Source organism: Sphaerodactylus townsendi, linkage group LG07 (assembly GCF_021028975.2).
Source record: "Sphaerodactylus townsendi isolate TG3544 linkage group LG07, MPM_Stown_v2.3, whole genome shotgun sequence".
In the NCBI taxonomy this organism is placed as follows: domain Eukaryota; kingdom Metazoa; phylum Chordata; class Lepidosauria; order Squamata; family Sphaerodactylidae; genus Sphaerodactylus; species Sphaerodactylus townsendi.
This window is the reverse complement of record NC_059431.1, coordinates 58,134,024-58,157,105: the sequence shown is the minus strand read 5'-3', so window position 1 is coordinate 58,157,105 and position 23,082 is coordinate 58,134,024. Positions and strand designations below refer to the sequence as shown.

The 23,082-nt window shown below is 39.6% G+C and overlaps 1 protein-coding gene across 2 annotated transcripts in view; it reads right to left on the bottom strand.

Moving 5' to 3' along the window:
• DMXL1 (Dmx like 1) overlaps positions 1 to 23,082 on the bottom strand; it is a 122,602-nt gene that overhangs the window by 41,663 nt on the left and 57,857 nt on the right. Inside the window, exons 19-29 of one of the 2 annotated variants that reach the window (XM_048503688.1) lie at positions 22,870 to 22,980; positions 21,779 to 21,948; positions 19,384 to 19,481; positions 18,183 to 18,348; positions 17,815 to 18,067; positions 15,434 to 16,512; positions 13,363 to 13,554; positions 12,983 to 13,059; positions 12,235 to 12,362; positions 10,917 to 11,165; positions 10,467 to 10,580 (exon numbers count right to left, since the gene is read on the bottom strand). In XM_048503688.1, the coding sequence (XP_048359645.1) occupies positions 10,467 to 10,580; positions 10,917 to 11,165; positions 12,235 to 12,362; positions 12,983 to 13,059; positions 13,363 to 13,554; positions 15,434 to 16,512; positions 17,815 to 18,067; positions 18,183 to 18,348; positions 19,384 to 19,481; positions 21,779 to 21,948; positions 22,870 to 22,980 (2,637 nt within the window). The remainder of the gene's footprint in view (positions 1 to 10,466; positions 10,581 to 10,916; positions 11,166 to 12,234; positions 12,363 to 12,982; positions 13,060 to 13,362; positions 13,555 to 15,433; positions 16,513 to 17,814; positions 18,068 to 18,182; positions 18,349 to 19,383; positions 19,482 to 21,778; positions 21,949 to 22,869; positions 22,981 to 23,082) is intronic. The other variant, XM_048503687.1, reaches the window with a different exon arrangement.

The following is a 23,082-nucleotide window of genomic DNA, read 5'->3' as shown; positions in this document are numbered from 1 at the left end:
ATCTTATTTTGGCAGGCTCTGAATTAGGTAGTATTGAATTGCCATCATACAAGGCAAAGACATAGATTAAAAAAATTAAACATAGACATCCATAAGTTACAAACAAAAGAATTAAATTAAGACTATGAATAGAATACAATTAAGACTATGATTTTTCCCATAAAACAAAAGTTAACTGAAACATTTCTGATTTTTTGATAGTTTAAACTGAAAAGTAATAATTCTATTCTATTTAATTTACATTTATTACTCAACCTTTACTACAGTATAAAGGCTGGTTACAATAAAACATGCAATGTTACAATTATGACAGTAAATTGGCAAGGTCAATTTGAATGTGCAATATGAATTAGCATTCAGACCACAGGTATTTGAAAGCGTTACAAACTATTTATGGCTAGTATGAAACAACAACAAACTGTATCATGTTTTGTATAAGCAGCAAGATTTTGGAACATTCCTTAGTTTGCAATGCTAAATTGCAGCAATTAGCGCAGCCAATTTGCATTCCATTTGCCATCTGAAGCTCAAAAAAACCAGCTTGCAATAACACATTTGGCAGAATGGTGCCACAGAAGTGCTTTCTATAAGAAATTTGGGATCTGAGTGGTTTTTTTGGTACTATCAAGCAACTGACCGCACTAAATGAAGGGTAGTATGGATTTCTAGTTGTTATTTTAAAGTTTCAAATTTGTTCTGTAAAACTGAATTCTTTCTATAGTATTCAGTAAGTATTAAGTACAGACTTGAGCCTGGATATCTCACATCAAAGTGTGGTACTCAAAATATTGCACCATGAAGGCTCTGGTGTGACACATCTTTTAAACCACATACTGCTTATGCTACTGTACAGCATCACATAAGAAATTGTCTAATTTGAGTGTTCGATAAAATAAAATGGACAGGAATTCGGAACAACTTATTAATAAATTGGTAATGGTTTCTCGTTGAATAGTCTCTCATTACCTTTCAAAAGTATTTCTAACATTATGAAACAATTCGTTATGATAATATATGCCCGTTATGATAATATATGCCCATTCTCACAGGAGAGGCCGGGAGATAGTGACACCTAAAATACCTTTGCTTGGCGTGCAAAGTATTACAGTCATGTGTCACTACTTCCTTGCACCTGCTTACACTGGTTATCTTATCCCTTGGCCTTGGTAAACTCTGTGTCCAGCAAATAGTTTTGGAAAGTTTTTGCGGGAGGGCACCTGCAGGGAATACAGCTGCTTGGGAATTCTTGGATCTGGCAATGCCAGGCACATTTCCTATTCAGAACTCTCAATCAATAAACAGATTACACTGACACTTGAGTCTGGATTGTTGGGGAGGTCGATAAGACATGACAACATGAAAGCTTCCTTATATAATCTACTGTTTGTCAAAAGTGCCAGCTGTAATCACAGGGTTCTAGCAGTATCATCTTTCAAATCCTGACCTGAATTGTAAACACACAATTCATAACTAGTACAATGTATAGATGATACAATCCTGAAAATTCTGACTACAACTACCAAATTCTTTAGTCTGCCTGCCTCCTGCCTCCTACCTTGCACAAGCTACACTAGGATTATGAAAGACCTGTTCAGCACATGAAAAAATGTTCTATGGATTGCAATTAACATTTGTAATTAACTTTCCTGTACTTAACTACTGAGTAGCTAAAGGAAAACTCTGCCTGACAAGCAGAGCTTTCCTCAGTATAAGCAACACTCCCTTCCCCCTCCCTTGGAAACGAAGACACAGTTATGAGAACCAAAAGCATTTGGCCTTCATGAGGCCAACACCAGGATCAATTAGATAATGCATCTGGCTACCAGCAAGTACAAGAATTCACACAGAGCAAAGTCTCCCCACCCCCACAGAAAGCAGTCTCGACACCATTTAGCTTTCAAAAATTTCATTTTCTGAAAATAATCTTCTACAAATATACCACAAAGAACAACCTTGCAGATGTAACGGGTTTTGTATGAAGAGTTCAGGAAAAATAGATATAAGAAAAAATGGCTAGAGATTGGCCATTTAAAAAGGGAAAAACTGGAAATCCACAAGCAACTGCTTGGGAAGTATCTAGGATCAGAAAAAGCTCTTTCATAAATCAATCCCTACCACCAAATACCAACCTAGTAAGTTACCACTGACCCTGACTTGGATGGCCCATGCTAGCCCAATCTCATCAGATCTCTGAAGCAAACTGGGTCAGCCTTGGTTAGTATTTGGATGGGAGACCACTAAAAATTCCAGGGTCGCTATGCAGAGGTAGTCAATGGCAAACTATCTTTGATTGTCTAGTGCATTGAAAACCTTATGGGGTTGCCACAAGTTGCCGGTGACTTGATGTACTTTTTACCACTACTGTTTCCCCTGAGACAAATTTGTCAAGATTGTTAAGATGACTGTACCCTCCCCCAGAAAAGAGACTGTGAGAAAAGAAAAGAGAAGGGGTGAGGGAATGAATTAGCTTTAGAGGACATTTATGAATAGGATTGGAAAAATAGTTAGGTTATCTGGCATGATTTCCCTAATCTTTGTAGACTATTTCATTTTGGAGATAAGATTATGTTGTGGAGGGTTACTATGTCAAAGCTGCCTTGTCAAGAATGGCTCAGGATTTCATGCCCTGAAAACCATGGGCATGACTCAGGTAACACCCAGAAAAGCATTATGCACTTCTAGTAACAACCTGCTGGTGGTCCCCGGCCTGAAGAGTGTTCAGCTGTCCTCAGCTAAAACCAGGGCTTTCTCAGTCCTGGCCTGCTGAAATGCAGAGCCTGCAAGACAGAGCTGTTCCACCAGGCCTATGGTTTAGGGCAGCAACAAATATGGTTTCATCTTAGCTGGCCTCCCTTTCTCTCCCTTCCATTGTTTATTTGTTACTGTTATATGGTTGGGAATTTCTGAATGGTTCCATCCTAGTTAGATCAAGATCCATCTTACGTTTTATATATTTTAGAGCTTTATTGTAGCATAAATGTTATTATTTTATATGGTTGTGAGCTGCTCTGCAGCAGCAGAGAGTGGGATAAAAATCAAATAAATAACAAAAACAATAGATTCTACACATTAGGTCACACTTGATGTGGTATTTTGTTCTGAGTAAGAGGAATACAATCTAAAGGGGGAGGAATGGATGATGATTATTTTGTTATGGTCATATCACTATCGGTTTGAGTTTAGACTTACAGGGTTGTACCACTACTTGGCTCTTGTGGCACCGTCTTACATATCCCTGGTAATGCCAATCACCACTGGGGGTCAAGAAGCAATTTCTTCCAGGCCAGACTGGCCATGGATCCTGGAGGGGTTTTTTTTGCCATCTCCTGGGCATGGAGTAGGGGTCCCGGGGAGAGTGAACTAGTTGTGAATTTCCTGCATGGTACAGGATGTTGGACTAGATGACCTTGGAGGTCCCTTCCAGCTCTATGATTACTTTATGAACCTACCTGATTACTACAGTAATCTTCATTCAAAGGCATTGCCTTGGATGCCCTCATGTTCTCAGATTAGGGGATGACAACCAGGGAGAGGTGTAGCCAACCTGATCTATAGCAGTGTGGAGGGTGAGAGAATGGTCTTTCTCCTGGAATGCTGCCCTGCCAGACCTGGCAGGACAGTGCCCTGAAAGGAGTCTGTTTGAATTAAAAAACTCCATATTGGGACTGTATCTGACCTTGTGAGCAAGAACGCCTTAAGGCCTCCCCCCCCCATCCCTGGCCCATACTCAGGAAATAACATTTGAATGTGAACAATAGTATACCTGGGTGAGAACTTTTTGTCTATATTTGTTAACTTTTCCTGTGACTCATCGTCCTTGTGACCATCTATGTTGCAACACCCATTAAGGGTCGTTACCTGTTTTGTCCAACAGCCAGCAAAACCCATTAAGATAATGGGTCAGCCATCAGGTCAAGTGGTCTGATACTCATGTCCATTACCTCACTTCGAACAGCAGGAAATATCCTTTGTTCAAGGATTTCATTTGCCGAAGACATGCTTTTCCCTATAAAAGCATGTCTCACACCCCAGTCAGATGTTCAATATTATCACACCACCATGGTATTCCATAATATTGTTCCATCTGTGCTGATCATCCAGAGCCTAGTGCTGGTCATTAGGTCTCTTTTTCCTGGACATCCACTACAAGACTGGTAATATAATCTTTGATATCCCATCCCTTCTCTCTCTATATCCAAAACCTGTCTTTCACCTCTAAATTACATCCTAGGACACCTTGTATGTGTGTGTGTTTACCCCAGTAATCGAGTGATTGTTAGTGAGATTTTATTTTATTCCAATTGTTATTTTCCCAATAAAACCATTGAAAAGAAATTTATTTTCTCTGCTGGTTTCTTATAGTGAGCTGAAACATAGGCAATCTTGATTGCTATATATATAGCGATCAAGTTACCCAACACTCCTCAAGTGACCTTGCGCTGCGTAACTAATTTCCCCAACCAAATAGGGTCATTGCGTTCCACCATTTTGGGTAACAGTGGGCTTCTCAATTGTGGCACTAAAATGCTGGAATTCTCTCCCCAGGTGTCACAGCCCAGCCAGGCTTAGCCGCGCCATGGACCCTGAGTACTCGTCGGATGAGGAATTAGACACTGGCATCACACACTTTTCTCAGCCAGTAGCAGAGGAAAAGAGACTTCATACAGGACCAGACTCAGAGCTGTAAACAGGCACAAGCACAGAAGACCAGATTACAGGAGACCCAATACTGGCATGCCCTCCCCCACTTGTTCTGAACCCCATGAGCTACACAGGAGAAGGCTGCATAGTGACTTGCATGAGAGGAGATGCAGCACTTGCTTGGCTGCTCAGCATCAGCCAGGGCTCATATATGACAGGGAGTGCTTGCATGAGTAAGTCTGATGCACGAGTCAGGTGAACAGCATCTCCAGCTGCCAGGTAGGCACCTGCCTTAGAAAAGGCCAAGGGAAGAGCTGCCATGTAGTAGCAACATCTCTACTAAGAACTGTTACCACTGACCTTGCTGTGATGGACACTGAGCCTCCCCTCACCTGACCTTGGCTTGTGCTACAGCTTCTGCTTGCTGGTTCACCCCTTTCGGATTAGATATCTATGAGTTAGGAGACTTTGTGCTGACTTGGGCTGTACTCTGATCTTGGAGTGTGTGTGCTCTTGACACCAGGCCAATTTGTCTGTTCCCCTCTGTTGCCAGCTTCTGCCAGCGAGTGATGATTTTTTTGTTTTGTTTGGCATTACCTCAGTGAGCCTTTGATGTGTCTGTTATTGGCTTAATGATAAAATGTCATTACATCTGTTTTACTAGCAGCCTTGATGGAGCTTATAAAAGTAGAAAGGCAGGGAATAACTTTTGTAAAATAAATAATGCCAGGATAAAGAGTCTTGTTTATTCTGCATTCTCCCCATTTATACTTCTGTAATTAGGAGGACAAGAAGTGATGGTTTTTAAACTATCAAAGTGGTATATGTTTGGAACCACAATCCTTAAGCTAATATGATAAGAAGCTATCTGACCTCTATCCCAGTACTACCTCACAGGCGTAGCAACCATGGGGACATCTGGGGACAAGTGCCCCGGGCGCCACCTTGTGGTGGGCGCAAAAATTGCAGTTTACTTTGTGGCTTTCTGTATTTTTTACTGTTTTTTTCAATTTTGGCCTGCAGGGGGCGCAGTTTTTAGGCTAGTGGCACCAAACTTTCAGGTGACTCTCCTGATGATACCAGCCAAGTTTTGTGAAGTTTGGTTCAGGGAGTCCAAAGTTATGGACCCCCAAAGGGTGTGACCCCATCCTCCATTGTTTCCAATGGGAGCTAATAGTAGATGGGGCTACACGTTTGAGGGTCCATATCTTTGGACACTCTGAATCAAACTTCACTAAACCTAGGTGGTATCATAAGGATAGTCTCCTGCTGATACCACCCAGGTTTGGTGAAGGTTGGTTCAGGGGGTCCAAAGTTATGGACCCCCAAAAGGGGTGCTCCATCCCCCATTGTTTCCAATGGGAGCTAATGGTAGATGGGGCTACCCTTTTGAAGGTCCATAACTCTGGACCCCCTGAACCAAACTTCACTAAACCTGGGTGGTATAATCAGGATAGTCTCCTAAAGATAGCTTAAAATTTTGGTACTGTTAGCTTAAACATTGCTCTCCTGACAGGCACCCTCAAATTTTCCCCGGGTTCTCTCTTTAAATCCACCCCCTTTGGAGTGGATTTAAAAGGAGAATCTGGGCTCCCTAGATTTAAAAAAAACATTGAAAGTATTGTTAAAGGCTTTCACAGCCAGATTCAACTGGTTGTTGTGGGTTTTACAGGCTGTGTGACCGTTGTCTGGTAGATCTTGTTCCTAACGTTTCACCTGCATCTGTGGCTGGCATCTTCAGAGGTGTATCACAGAGGGAAGTCTGTTATAAGAGAAATCTGGACATAGTGTATAACAGACTTCTCTCTGTGATATACCTCTGAAGATACTAGCCACAGATGCAGGTGAAACATTAGTAACAAGATCTACCAGACCACAGCCACGTAGCCCAGAAAACCCACAACAACCAACATTGACAATGATGCTGTTTGGGTTGGATAGGTGGGAAATCTACCCTGAAACAGCATCACTTTCAATGTTGTTTAGACTAGAGAGCCCAGAGTCTCTCTAAGGTGGATTTAAAAGGAGAATCTGGGCTCTCTAGTTTAAACAACATTAAAAGTGATGCTGTTTCAGGGTGGATTCCCCCCCTTCAAAAATAGCATCACTTTCAATGTTGTTTAAACTAGGGAGCCCTGGGTGTGTTCAGATTTGGGGGTTGGGGCATGTTCTATAATGTGATGGTTACTTTGAGATGACCTGGTGCAAAAAAATGTTGTTTGGTCATGCTGGGGGAGGGACGCTGCCCATATCTTGTTGGTGTGACCCCAAAACTCAGATTTTGTCCTGGGCTCCATTTCCCCCAGCTACGCCACTGTACTACCTCATTGATCTGCTGTGACTTTTAAGTGCCAGGCTGACAACACTCAGCCTTGCCACTTTTCTTTTTAAAACTGCAGATGCTAGGGACTGAACTGAAGACTTTCAGCAGGCAAAGCATATGGTCTACCCTTCAGCTGTGATTCTCCCATAACTCTAAGTTATGTTCCAAGTGTTCTAAGTTATAACTTTGGCTTCTGCTCACCATGATAAATAAATTTATATCCTCCTATTGGGTAAAACGGTTAAAGCAGTCTATTCTTTATTCCTTCCAATTCTTGTTCTGACTTTACCTCAGAGAAGTAATTGCAGATGGATCCCAGTATGCAAACCAAGGACCACTTCACACATTATGCTACTTTTGAACGCACAATAAGAACACATCATAAATATACATTTCAGTCTGCATGAATCATATTTATAACTACTCCAGACAACAAGGATTGTATATGCTTTTCTGCCTTAATTGTATGCATTTACTACTATGTGTGTTAAGTGGTCATCAGCTGTGCCCTTGAGATAAAGGGCACTTCACTATTAATTAACTGTATCATCCTTTGACTAAGTATACGCAAATTCTAATAACCCAAACTTAATAAAATATCTTCAAGAAGAAAATTGTCTGACCTAACCTTTTTAAAAGAAATTTTAACACTAAGTGTTAATCCACAGATCAGAAATGTAACCTTCTTCATAACAGATGAACTTTATTTGGGTTTTCTGTAGCCTTCCAAGTGTTTTCTTTAAAAAAAATCACACATTTATCAGGTTCAGATACTTGCATTACTGAAAACTGTATTGCAGTCACACAAAGCAAACATGGGCATGGTTACACACACATCAAGCCCTACTTCCTTCTTCATAAGAAATTGCATAAAACAGACTGATATATGTCTACAATACAAATGGGGAAGGCAGGAGAACAGTGAGACTGTGATAGTGTCAAGCGCCTCTCCTAAACCCTTTGCAGGGTATCAAGTCCCACAAAATCAGTTTTGTCTGACAGATGAACACAGCCAGTCAACTTGGCCTAATGCTCCTAAGGAACCAACAGTGAGACCATAATCAAATCTAAATTTTGATATCACAGTCATTGTTTATATACTGAAGGGCTTCCATTTATCTGACCTTCTAAAATTTCTCAAGGGTGATCATTTTCGTGGAGTGAGATGGGCAGTACTGAATATAAAGAAGCATTTTGTGATAGTGAAAGTCAATATCAAATTAAAATATCAATTACCGTATATACTCATGTATAAGTCGAATTTTTCAGCACATTTTTAATGCTGAAAAAGCTCCCCTCGACTTATATGCGGGTCATTAAATTTTTTGTGTGTTTTTACTTTGCCGGCCAGCAGGAGGCGCAGTTTTTATGCTAGCGGCACCAAAATTTCAGGGCACCCTCAGAAGACACTCCTGATGATACCAGCCAAGTTTGGTAAAGTTTGGTTCAGGGGGTCCAAAGTTATGGACTCCCAAAGGAGGTGCCCCCATTCCCCATTGTTTTCAATGGGAGCTATTAGTGGGGCTACCCTTTTGAGGGTCCATAACTTTGGACCCTCTGAACCAAACTTCACCAAACCTGGATGGTCTCATCAGGAGAGTCTCTTTATGATACCAGCCAGGTTTGGTGAAGTTTGAGTCAGGGGATCCAAAGTTATTGACCCCCAAAGGGGATTTCCCATCCCCCATTGTTTACAATGGAACCTAATAGTAGATTTTCCATTTCTGATAATATCCCTCTTAAAATCTACCGTATATACTCACGTATAAGTCGATCCACGTATAAGTCGAGGCACCTAATTTTGCCTTGAAGAACTGGGAAACCTTATTGACTCGCGTATAAGTCGAGGGTGGGAAAGGTCCATGGGGAGGTGGAGCGCTGAGCAGGCAAAGGAGCCGCAGTTGGGGGAAAGGAGCGCCCCAGAAGCCTTTGGGAGGCTTTTTAAAGAGGGGCAAGGTGGGTCTGGGGAGAGGGAATAAACTAGGGGCCTTGGAGTGTGAACGGTATGGGAGGTGTTGGTGGAAAAGGTAGAGGAGAACAAGGCACAGAAAGCGGCTGAAAGGGGGCGGCAGAGAAAAAGGCGGCAGAGAAGAAGGCAGAAGCAGTCACTAACGCACCATTTCCCTCCCCTTCACTTGAGGCTGTAAGACTTGATTTCCGAGAAGCTGCCTGTTGGCCAGCCTGCATCTGTGGTTTTCTTCACAGGGTAACGCTCCAAAGGTTGCTTAAGCAATCTTTGCAGCATTGCCCCTTTAAGAAAAATCATAGAACGGAAACTGCCAACAGGCAGCTTCTCTGAACCAAGTCTTACAGCCTGCCGGGAAAGGGAAAAAAAGGGTGAGTTAGTGAGGGGGCCTGCCAGTCAAAAGCGAAACAGAAAACTAAGCACAGAGAATGGCTGAAAGAGGGGCGGCAGAGAAGAAGGCAGATCAGAGCGAAGAAAGGACGGGGGAACACCACCCAAGAATTACCAGTAAGTGGGACCCGCGTATAAGTCGAGGGGGGCATTTTTCAGCCTTAAAAAAAGGCTGAAAACCTCGACTTATGCGCAAGTATATACGGTAAGTTGGGTTACATTTGGACATACAGATGATGATGAGGAATCCAGTTTTGGAGGATTTTAACTCTTGTGTTTTAGCTTGGTTGCTGGTTGAGCTAAGGTTTTTGTACGTTTAAAGTTATTGTTGATACCATATTGTTCTTGTTGACCCTCTTTTCCACTTACAGAGCCAGTTCACTGTTTTTCTTTGAAATAAATATTCAAAAACATTTAACCTACTGATGCCTCAACTGATGTAATTTTATTGGCATCTATTTTTATTTTTGAAATTTACCAGCAGCTGCTGCATTTCCCACCCTCGACTTATACGCGAGTCAATAAGTTTTCCCAGTTTTTTGTGGTAAAATTAGGTGCCTCGACTTATATGCGGGTCGACTTTTACGCGAGTATATACGGTACATAAGCCCTTCTCACAAGGTTATTATGTATTTTCTATGCCTGTTATAATATAGATGAAATGAAATATTACTGCTTCACTACCATGGGAATGCCAGATATTTAGATTATACTATTCAATGTCCTACTTTGAAAGCTACTGAACCATTTTATTATGAATCAAATGCTACTTTCATATGCTACATTAACACTTAGAAATCCACAGCCATATCATTATGGTCATGTGAAACAAAGCAAGCAGTCTTAATGAACAAAAATATATATTGGAAATATTTCTAGTAAGTGCAAGTCATGGCCTCCTTTCTACATTATTTAAAGTATTTAAATGTGATTCAAAAGGGAGTATTCTAAACATATGAATGGCCAATATAGTTTCCCCTCAGTATTCAATTAATTAGATTATTATAAATGTAAACGGTTAACAATTAAAACATGAAACCATGACTTACAAAACAGAAATTTTTCTTTTTCAGTTTTATTTCTACATATGCCAGACCACACATCAGCACTGGCTTTAAATGCCTAAAACTGAAGCTAATATCTTGCCTGCAAGTTTGGTCGGGCTATGAGTAGTGATGGCTGTTAGAGATTTGGTAAACCCCACACATTCCATGGAGAATACTACTACCTGATGTGGGCTAGGCATAGGGAAGTGCCTACCTGCTGAAGAAAGAAAAAAAATACACTGCTCTTAGAATGATGGAATAGGATTACCTTAAATATAGGAAAGTTACTTTTCACCAGTCATTTTAACTACTAACATCCACACTTTAATTACCAAAAATTTACATTGCTTTAGTGGCTGCATGGCAAATGTCTGGAACATTTTAAAAATAATCTAGATCCCTCAAAGATGTTAATTTACATAGACCTGACTGCAGCAGATAACAGGAAGGATAACAAGTTTCGGACAGCTGAGCAGTTGGTAACTTAAGGTAGAACTAAGTTCACATATGGTTTGAATATAAGAAAAGTAAAGAAAGAGTGTAAACTAACCCGTCTTTGCTGCTTGTTGAATTTGTCCTCTCTTAGGGATTTTAGCTCCTCCACCGAAGACAGCAAACCACATTTTGTCATTAAGAGGGTGGGCCATGATCCTGTACAATTCATTGCTGGAATGTGTTGCTAAACCATGGATGAAGAGACTAAGATAGACTGCTGTCATAATTTCACAAAGCAAAATTGTGATCCCAGGCTGGGCTTCTTCCCCAGCACAATTCAATAACTGTATTAAAGCTGTTATGCCTAGAAAAATAAAAATAACCATTTAAAAATGCACTATAATTTGTAATTATCTTTACAGAAATTGGGGCAGAAAGGGGAATCATAGGTCCTGTACTATGAACTCTTTAAGACTAATGATTCATTTACAATTCTGTAGAAATTTCTACAATTTATTTCATGTTCCTGGAATACAGTAATATATAATTTTAAGCCTTACATTAATCCTTATGGGAGCCTGTTTTTCTCATAATAACCTACTGCATGCAGACTCCAGATGGCACCTCTAATACTGGAAAGCAGAAGCAGGAGATCATCATGTGCCAATGCATCAAAGTATAATGCAAGTGAGCATTACATGTGTTCATGCATGTGGACTTGCAAACTTGGCTCTGAAAACAGTGACTGAACAAATGAATGTGAATATAAAAAATTAAATATGAATGTACATATGTGTGCATCAGCTACACTTTGTGCTGGCTGTGCAAGGTGCACAGAAGCAGGACATTCTCAAGGTGCACAAAATGTTGAGCTGCCCACAAGCATTCTCTGCTTGAGTAAAGTGTGGATGGTGGAGAAGACAGAAGAGTGTACAGATTCCCATATGTTGGGAGATTATTATACACGTTTGACTCCTAATGTGACTAACCTGGCAAAGAACAAAGGCATTGAAGGGCAACTGTACTGCCCAACCCACCAATTAAGATCTTCCTCCCAAGCCCTGCTGTCTGTACCCTGTGGAAGTGATGAAGATGGTGACAAAGGACAGGGCCTTCTCAGTAATAGCACCTTGCCTCTGGAATGCCTTTCCCCTTCCGGCATGCTTAGTAGCTACTTTACCTTTATGTACCAAACAAGAATTTTTTAAATACACATTTTTAACTGAGATATTATTTTTTGATAAAATATATATTTCTAACCTAAAGACTGCTTTATGAATATCATTTTAGGCTGTTGCTGCTTCTATAACCTGGTTTATTTTATTATTCATACTTTTTAGTACTGCTGTTTCTATTGCAGTGTTTTTGTTTTGTAAACTGCCCCAAGCGTCTGTAGAGGTGGCACACACATACTTCAAGGAAACAAACAGTACCTGGCCACTGAGCTGGTGCAGTATTGGGAGTTACTGTTTCATCTAAGCTTGCAGTTCTTAAAGAACGTCGATGAGAAAGCAATAGTGTTTGGTAGACTGTTCCAGTGAATTGATTTGCTTGTAAAGAACTGCATAAAAGAAATTAAGATCATATAAAACCAGTGGTTTTATTAACTGAACACATTTGTTTAATGCATGTATACAGGTTCCAAACATCAAATGTTGAACCTGTAAAGTGCTTGTAAAAAGCACTTTAGTCATCAGACACTGAGTCCACGGTTGCCAATTACAAGAATAAGAATGTTTGACAAGGAATCATTTTTCATTTTTAAAATACACAACATAAAAAAATCTTTTTTTATAGTACAGGGATACAGCTAACCTTTTCCTTTAGCTCAAAACTTCTTGGAGGTGTGAACCTTCTTTTCATAATTGTTGCATCATTATAAACTTTCTATAGTGTTATTAAATGAGAGTTTGTATCACATTAAAAATCCATATTTCCAAGTTGTACCCCATTTCCCCCCAAAGGTTTTTTTTATGAAATCACATTAATACACATACATGTATTTGACAGGGCCTGAAACATCTCATAAACCATTTTATTATGAGGGAATATAAAAAACAGAGATAATTTTTTTTTGGGGGGGGGTATCTGTGGCTTAAGTTATTATCCCAAAATATAAAGAAGTTTGAGCAGAGTGTTTCTGTTCTTGCTGTGCACCATATCATTTTTAAAGAACTTTACCTATAGTTGTGACTTCCACAAAGAGACTGGTATATGCAAGCTGACAGAGATGCTGCTAATGTGTGCATTACATGTATCTGGAAGAGAGATTTGTAGAACGTATTATACTTCAGAGAGAACTCTTGTCTGGATAAATTTAGAAAGATTTTACCAAGTCAAATGCAAATGGTCACATGGTATTAAATCCCAGAAAACAATGTAAAATAGCTAGCACTTAGACTGCTAATACATATGTACCGATACAGACTTGTTTACAATATCTTAAAGCGGTCTTCTGTGCTGCATTAAATATATATATGTATAAATATAAATGTTCCCAAGTTTTAAGTAAAAATGAAACAAGACAATATTAATATTGATATTATTAACAGTGTACTCACCTTGCTGTTCTGCATATCTGGATGAGGTGGAGAATCAAGGTCTATTATTGCATGCAGTATGTCATGTGTCAGGTTACTAAGATGTAATAATGGATTGGCCACCACAGTTTTGGCACTTGCAGTACAGGCAAATAGAAGTGGTATTGAACTTTCTTCTGATATATTATTAGTAGGCAACTGCTCTGTCTGTTCCTTTTAAGGGGGAAAATGTCGACAATAATCTGGATTAACACCTGAGTTATACAAGTGTATACACTCTATATACTGCTATAATGCTCAACAATAATTACTTTTGACAGAATTTTATTTAGTGAAGACATTTCTATCATACAGGCCAATTGTGCACAAAGTCATTGTTGCATAGTAGAGGCCAGTGTTTGCCGCAGTAAGATTTCTTATACAAATGTATTTTCTGGAGCCCCACTTTCACTTTCAACTCTCTTCATGGCAAGTGAAACCACTTACAGCATGATTTAAATCTTGCTTCACCACATGAGAAGGACAGATTTGTCTGTGGGCACAGCTTTGCTCCAGATCTCTTCCAGCCTTCCCACTCCCTTGCAGTGCTTTGCATGCCTTCCCTCTCAGCCCCCTCCCCCCCATGCTGTTGGCGTCTTCCTGCTTCCTAAGTGAACTGATCAAGAGATTGATAGATCGATCTCTCATATGTATAGTTGGGGGGGGGGGGAGAGAAGTCCCCAATCTGTCTAAGGTCTGTGTTCAGTCTCTTCTCCACCAGCACATACTTGGCACAGCCTCAGTTGCCAGGTACCTTGAAGCCTTCCCCTTTGCCCCTCTCTCCCTCTCTTCATGCTGCTATCTCCTTCCAACTTCTCTAAAGTGAACATATTGAGAGATTGATCTTTCGATATAAAGTAACAAAAGAGAGGGTTTTTGCAAGGAATGTACAAGCAGGTGTCTTTTTGGCTCCATCCTACCTCCCCCGCTCTGCTTCTGCCCTCACCAATGGTTGAGAGGGCTTTTATTTCAGGCAAGACTCTGTTTAACAAACAAGTCTCTTTCTGGTGGCAGACAGTATGTGTGTGTGGAGGGGAAGGAGATGATAGAGAGAATATTAGTGCTGTGCCTTTAAGGCTGTTGATGGGTGGAGTTAAGAGAACAGGGAGAAACAGAGACCCAGCAGAGTACAGCAGACAAAAAGCACTGCATGCTGTGGGGATCCGCGCATGTAAACAGAGAACTTCAAGGAGAGCCCACTATGATCCCACTGCACAGAGAACAGGCTTCACATAAGTGTTCCATGCATAATGGGCTACAAAGTGTCTAATATCTAATTAATATCACCACCCAACCCTAATTTTTTTAAAAAATTGCAGCTGAACACAAAGTGACAATGCCACATGAAAATAAAAAACCTTCATGGCACCATTCTTCTAATTTACAGAATATCAAAAGGATGATCAGATATGAGAATCCAAAATTTGAACTAAGAATCTTATTGTTTAACTTGGTAAATTACCTAAGACTGTGATGAAACACCCCCACCCTGAACACTCCTTTGGCACAATCAACTACAGGCTCTTGTGATCAGTAGATGCTATTAAGCCTCTCACTAGATAGTATGAAGCTTCTCACTGTCCAACCAGGGATAAATACTAGAGGTCTCGCTATCTGCCCATGCCCGGTTAACAAAACTTTGGCTTGTTGGGCTCAAGCTACTAATTCAAATACCAAGTTCAGTTGAAATAACTGACAGGCTCAGAGAATGCTTATTCACAATATGGTTCCTAATACAACAGCTTCATCTTGAACATTACAACAAACAGATGTGAACTCAGCTGTTCTCAGTATCAGAACCAGAACCTTAGCCTGGAGGTAAAACTATGACAATTGTTCTTCTGTGAGGGAGAACAAGAATACTTGCTATGATTTTGAAGCTTAATAACATATCACTGTAACTGTGACATTTAAATACATCTAAACAACTTGCATGTTATTTGAGGAACATTACGAAAGTAGTATAGGCTGCACAATTTTGTCAGTGATATACTTCTACCACAATTATTCTACATATCTACTATACCTAAACAACAAGAAGAAAATAGCATACCTGCTGGGATTCTTGTAGAAGCAAAATGAGTTCCATCCTTACAGATGCCAAACCTCCACCATGAGATCCATGGAGGATACAATAACTTAGAAACATCCTCAAAAGTGACTGGTATTTCACAAGCCACTGTCTTCTCTGAGAATTTTCCTTTTGATGTACTTTTAGCTGTTTATCTGACAGTTCTTCAGCTGTTTCACTTAATGAGGCTTCTTCAACTACTGACTTAATTCTTGACTGTCCATCTTCTTCTTCTACACTATAATCACAAGACTTCTGAAGAGCGACCACTTCTCTTTCAAGCCAATGATAAAGCTGGTATCTTAATTTTCCACCATCTACCTCATAGCCAGTGGATAATGTACGGAGTTCCATGGTGAGAATTTTCAAGCAAGCTCTAAATTTCAGCTGTGTTGAAATGATGTCTTGTGATAAAATTAAAACATTATCTTCAACAGCTGCACTGTACATTTCTGCATAGGTAGTACTAACTTCATTTGGTTTCTCACATACTTTTTTCTGCAAAGGTTTCATTTCAAGACAAGAATCTTCACTTTCCTCACCTTTGTCACTGTCCCATTTCAGCTCTAATGGTTCATCTGGGAATATCATACTTGGCTGACTCCAATCAAAAGAAAGTGCAGAGTTTGAATGTTTGTCTGATAAGTCTGGGGATGATCCTAAACCATTTACTACTGATTGTGACCAGTCAGTGCTGGGAGACTGGTCATTTCTTGATTCCAATGGTACTGATGAAGTAGATGAACTGCCTTTACTAGTGTTCATTAAGCTAAGTGTTTTTCCTAAAGTCCTTGACTTTTTGACCACTTTGGGCATCTTTGATAACACTTCTAAAGCCAACATGGGGCAACCAGTCTTTAAGTGAGCATAGGCTGCAGTGAAGAACAATCTTCTTTCATCTAAATTGATTTCATCTGCTAGTCCATTTTCTCCAGTTACACAAATTCTTGTAGAAGATAAGTCAGAAGAACCAAAATGACGTCTCAACAACAGTGGATGTGTCCTTAGGTAATTATAAAAATTAAATACTGAAGGGTGACAATTGGACATGCTGCCTTCATCTGTAAAAAATATCACAGCAAAGAACATCTTTAAATATTTGTCATAGTTCATCTACAACAAATTGCCCCACCTCTCTAAAACTGCACAACCACTCTGAGGTAGCCATTTGACAATGCATCTTACTTTTCCTAGCAGGTTTAGTACACCAGTAGGTTTAGTGTTCAGAGAAACACAAATGACACAAGTTACAACAAACAGTTCAAGAGTAAGCGCATGACTTATCACCTGGATACATTTGAAATTCTGAGGATACATTTGACATTTATAAATAACTCTGGATCTAAATAACTGTGAAGTCCTGAGTGGGGGAAGGAATTTGCATGATGTGTCAGTGTAGATGCCACTTCATGACAGCGTAAGTGGAATTTACACTGGTGTAGGGGGCACTTATGCTGGAGATGTGCAGCTGCATGATGCCTGGGCACTATTTGCAGATGGTGCTGGTGCTCCTTTGGTGGAGGAGCCCGCGCCAGTGCTGAGGAGGGATGTTCCCAACTTTCACGGGCTTTCTAAACCCTTTTAGCCCAAGAATGACCATTTTTGCTGGCACAGATTTACGCAAGCAAAAAGGAAAGTGCAGCCCATTGGGCTGCAAAGGGGCTTTGAAGTACAGTTGGGTGAACCTCCCTTTTCCTTTGGATGACACAGATCTGCAATCTCTTTAGAGGCAGTGGGGCTGTGCTGTGCTCAGTCACTGCCCATCTTACCCCCATCCCCAGGATTGGTCTGCCCCCTATGCTACAGTAAATGTAACAGTGATCTGAATGGTTAATATTAAACACAATTGGCCAGTCAACATGATCTTAAGCAGGCATATATTTGTGTTTTTTTTTGTTTTAAAAAACCTATTTTGGACTCATAGAGAAGGGGAAAAAAGATTCAGCAAACAAAAAATAGCAAACATTATTTGAATTTTATCTGAAAAAAAATCCAGAAGTGATGATTACTAAAATAGACTGTTAACAAAATGCTTTGTTTTCAAAACAAGGAGGCCTCCATTTTGTGAAAAGGGGCCCCCAGCTTCTCCAAGCAGAGAAGGGAAAAATAGTAAGATTCCATACATATTTGAATACAGGATCACTGGAACTTTTCAAGATTTTTAAAAAAATGCTTCCCAATTATAAGACAACCACGGTAAGGACTGGAGAAGACAACAGCTGAACCTTCCACCCACATTTTCACTCTATGTACAGTCCTGGAAGGAAGTACAATCTGGAGTTCTGATTTTCAGAGAAATTCTTTATACTATATGATAGATGTGGACAGGGACGGACGGACGGACAGACAGAGAATTTGCATACCTTCCTCATCCAAAATGGGTTGGCTTATAAGAGTATCAAGAGCATGGCTATAATTTTCCAAAATCCAATAAGCCATACTTCGAAGAAAAGGATCACTGTGCATGTTTAATGAACTTTCCTTGTTATGATGCCGGCTTCCCAAAATTCTTTTCTGTAGAATTGATTTGTAGGTCCCAGATACTTCAAATTCTGATTCATAAAGCCTGGATATTACAAGGGCCAACTGAATATCATTTAGCTTCTCTAAACAGACCTATTTGAAACAAATGAAGGAGCACCATATCAACAGAAGAAAACATCTCATTTGATTAACATGCACTGGTGAACACACTTAGAAGGTGAATTGTATGATAGTTTAAGGGAATTACCTCAACTGCATCTTTTAGGTGACCAGCAAGCAAGAAAAATGCTGCAGAATGTTCAAAACGTTGCTTTCCTAACAGAGCAAAAGCATTCTTCAGTGCTGCTTTGCGCCACCTGTCTTCAGTAAAATTGTGTCCAAAGAACTGTGTCATCTTAGTATCTCTTAGGGATCTGCAAATAAATATTTTATATATATCATCAAATAACAATTTATAATTAAATTATTTAAGTCTGCACCCAGAAACTAATCTGGTATATACAACTTGCTTCTGAAAATTTCAAACACAAATTTCAAACACTCAGTTGTGTGAAATTATTTAATTTGTTATTTACTTTGAGCTGACTTCAGTCCTAGCACTAGGGAAACCCTGCAGTTTGAATATTGGCAAACTGCTTACACCACTTTTCTCTCTGAAGATACAGGGTTACAAACTATCATCATAGTCAGAAGAATCAATAACATAATATATGAATATAAAGAAAGCAGAAGGTACCATCAAAGGATACTTGGTGCATGTCTTGGAAGGGGGGGGGGATTCAGAATTGGGTGACTCTGAATAGGAAATCTCCTAGTTGGGAAATCAGAAACCCATTAGGAATCAGACTTCATTCATAATGGGACCCATTCTGTCTGCCTGTTACTCCTTCCCCTTGCCTGTCCAAGAAAGTTTAATTATATGAAAGGATACAGAAACTGGGGCAGGGATATTTTGTTGGAAAAACCAGAAAAAGTGTTAAGGGCTCTTTCATTAGCTCAGACGATCCTAAAGGTGTAATTACAAAATATCCCCAATGTGTATTGGGTTTTGGCTGTGTGGCTGTACTTGTGGTCAGACATACATTGGGGAAATTCACCTTAAAAAGTTCTTGTTTGCTCAGTTCTTGTGGGAGGGGGAGCTTTCACCAGCAGAAAGGGAAGGGGCTTTTCACCCTTTTTTCTGGCAAATATACAAAGTTTTAAAAAGTTTTTAAAAGAAGTGGGGAAGAGGGCAGGACAGATTGTCATCAGGAAATATTTATGGACATCAGGATGGTGGACCCCATTCAATTTCTGGTGGCAAGATTTGTCTCTAAGGTTGCATTTGTTCTGCTAATGGCACTATCACAATGTAAAGTCTAATGAACTATACAGTATCATGATTAAAGAGTTATTTGAAGCAGGAAAGGCAGTTTTCTATATGGGCTGCATTAAGCCCTATTACATACCTGTATAACCCCCAAATCACAGTCTTCTTTTTCATTGCAAGGTAGAAAATGGCTGCATCTAATGGATCATTATTTCTCTGAAAGGCTGCTTTAGCAACCTGTAGAATTAATTACATATTGAATAATTAATTTATCTAATTAGGATGAAAATTACTTTTATTCCACACAGATACCTGGCAAGCTATATTCAAGAATCATGGGGAAAAATAAACTTTGTCAACACCAGCCTTCCCATTAACTTCAATTTAATTACTTACTAAGTGTGACATACACTTTGGTACTTAAAAGAAGAATTAAATATTACTTATTGAAATCTGCCAGGACTATGCAACACTGGAAAACATCTAAAGCTGAACTGTCATAATAATTTGTACCATATATTTACGCTACTGAGAAAAACTGGGACAAAAATGCCACACATCAGATTATAAACATCTGAACAAGCCAACAGCACTGGTATTGCTAATTTCAAATGTATAATGTACCAATCGGCATGGAATATATCACTCTGAGACGGAATTTTTCAGTGAACTCTAATATACACTTAAAACTTCTTTAAAGATTCTATGCAATCAGATGTTTCTTTAGTGCTGTATGAGATCCAAAAGTCAACTCTAATTGTTGGAGCATTCCTGCAGGCAAAAGGATTTCTGCTTGTGAAGAGTGATTTTCCCACCTTCTCCTGTCCTGCCACTCAAAATGCCCTCTAAAGTGAATCACAGTTTTGAATGGCATTTGAGGCTGTAGTGGCACGGTGGAGACAATGAAGTTGTGCTCCATGAGTGGAAATTATTTTGTCAGCGGAAAAGCTCCAGAAGATCCAAGCCTATACTTTACAGTCCTTCTATGTAGTAATCCATGAAAACCAGCAGAAGCTATGGAAGAAACCAATGGAAAATGTTTTGTGTGCTACTTCAAAGGACATATAAAGATGCCATTTTGTTCCTAACAAAGGTTAATTCGTACTACAGATTCTAAATATCCCTGAGACAGGATTAGGCTAACTAAGATCAATGCTATTTCCTGCCTTTTGCTTGAATATAGTATTAATCCATGGTCAAAAAGCACAGATAGGAGAATGAGAAAGAAAAATATTTGGTTTTTATACCCCACATTTCTCAACTGTTAAGGAGTTCCAGAGTGGCTTACAATTGCCTTCCCTTCCCCCCCCCCCCCCCCATAACAGGCACTTTGTAAGGTAAGTGTGGCTGGGCGATTTCTAAGAGAACTGAAGCTAGTTCAAGGCCACCCAGCAAGCTTCATGTGTATGGTGGGGGGAACAACCCCAGTTCACCAGGTTAGAGTCTGCTGCTCATGTGAAGCAGTAGGGAATCGAACCCGATCCTCCAGATTAGAGTCCACCGCTCTTAACCACTACACCACATTGGGGTAAAAGCAAATGGATAATTTAGGCCTTGAACTCTTTGCTGTGTATAAAAGCACTCCGTTGGGAAAATCAGAACAATCCTGCACTGCAAAAAAGCTAATCAAGTTAATTGTATAATCCATTAATAAGGGTATAGGCTGGCAGAGATTTCAGGATTTGAATGTCTTAGAACTGCACGCCAAACCCTGCCACACTAGGCCTCCATGGATGGGCTCGTCTCTGATAGAAGATATATGGAAACTCAGTTTCCCCTTGTTCAGTCACTGAACAGAATGACTGAATTGGCTTCTCTCATGTATTTGAATGTGGAATTCTCACTGACCCTAAGAGACTAGACCTCCTTTAAAGGTCTTGCCCAAATCTCTCACTGGTATCTGTGGGTAGAACATTGAAAATGTTTACATATTTTTAAAAAAATTTCAATATCCTTGCTATTGTTTTTTCTGGAAGCCAAACATTGAGAAATACAACCAACACAAACAATAGAAGTAGAAGATGTGCATCTGGCCTAGGTCCTTTAAATCCTGCCAAGTGATACTGAACAAACAAGAGGAAAATCTTGCCCATAGGTAACAAGTCAAACAAACAAGTCAAAGAGACTTGGCTATAACGGGCACACCCAACTATATTCTCTTGTCAAAAAATTAGCTAGAAATTTCCAATCACAAAAGATATAAAACTAGCTGCTTGAAACACAGCTACTGATTTTTCAGAAGGGAAGGAATGCATACTTGCAAAAGGTATAGCTATCAATGGAAAATGGAAGAGGGGGATTTTATTGATTTCCCCATACACCAAAGACACCCCACATAGCCCCCTGAAGCACATCAGGCTACAGTGAAAGGACTTTTGAAAATGTTCTCCTTCTCTCATTAAACAGGATCCAAGTCAAAGACAAAAATTAAAGTACTTCTTTTTAAAAAAGCCACATCAAAGTGTCGTACCAGGATAACTGAAACTTCAAAACAATCATCTGATGCAACACAATTTATTATAAACTAAACTTACCTTCTCAATGCATCTGCGTAAACTATGCGTATTTCGAAGCCACCATCCTATTCCCATTGCTCTGAGTTCTGACCATGTCGGATCACCTTTCTGCATTGCTGGCAGCATGCTTAACAGTTCTTCTTCTGCCACTGAATGAAATGCCCAGGCAAAATGACTAGAGGACAAACCTGCATTATCCAAAATGGGTATTTTTTATAATTGTTCACTGAAAACCTAGTAAAATATTAATTTTGCAACATAACTAGAGCCCCCTACACAACAGGGAAAAAGATTAAATATTTTTAAAACAAAAAACCCAAGGTTGTGACTCTTGCACAGCAACAAACAATGCAACTATAATAGATATTATACAGGTACAAGTTGATCTTTCCTTGCCATTCTCAGCTGTTGTCACCCTCTGTGGCACAACCCCCCGCCCCAAAAAAACAAAAACAAAAGGCACTGCCTGGAGTCAAAGCATCCTTACAAATAAAATCCAAACTGGGATATCCATGCAAATAAAATCCAAACTGGGATTATAGTAAATGGTGAAATTGTTTGTTTTCCATCAGCGGAATGTCTGTATGGTGCAAGTGAAAGGGTTATTTCTGACTAGGAACTCGTCAGTTTCTGAACCTTATGCAAAGAGAGGTAAGAGAGTCAGGAAGAAGTCAAGGTTTGTCTTCATAATGACAAACATAGCTTGCTACTATGAATGTAGCCATGGAACATCTAAATATTATCCCTATTATAATTTGTGCATGTAATTATCTCAAACTGACATAAATTTAGAAGTTGTAAGCTACTTTATGTTGATATTTGATGTATTACTGCACTTCACCAGATTACGAAAGCAGCTGAATTTAGGAGCTCATAAATATGCTTGAATGACATCCAATTTAGAGCCAAAGACTTAATAACCTTAGGCTTGTTTGTTAAGAAGACAATCCAGCTTCCAGTGGAAGGGAAATGCTACTCCCAATAAGAACAATATAAAAAAGTGGCCCGAACTCACATCTTTATTTTCCTTTTTTCAGCTTATTTGTGCTTATCAACAACTGACCCTAAGATTTTTGGTATACACAAGTGGGAACAAGAGAAAGTATTACCTTGATGAAGTAATTGGGCTCTGTGAACAGGTGGCAAAGAGGTTGTCAAAAAAGTATGAAGACGAACAGCCAAAAGAAATTTTAAGCCACATTCATCAAGTGTTTCTCCTCCTATGAAAAGAGTTTTAGTTTGTATAATTTCTTTAATGAAGACAATAATATCATTTTTATTCAGCAATCTCAGTTTACATGGATTTAACTGATCTCCAGACT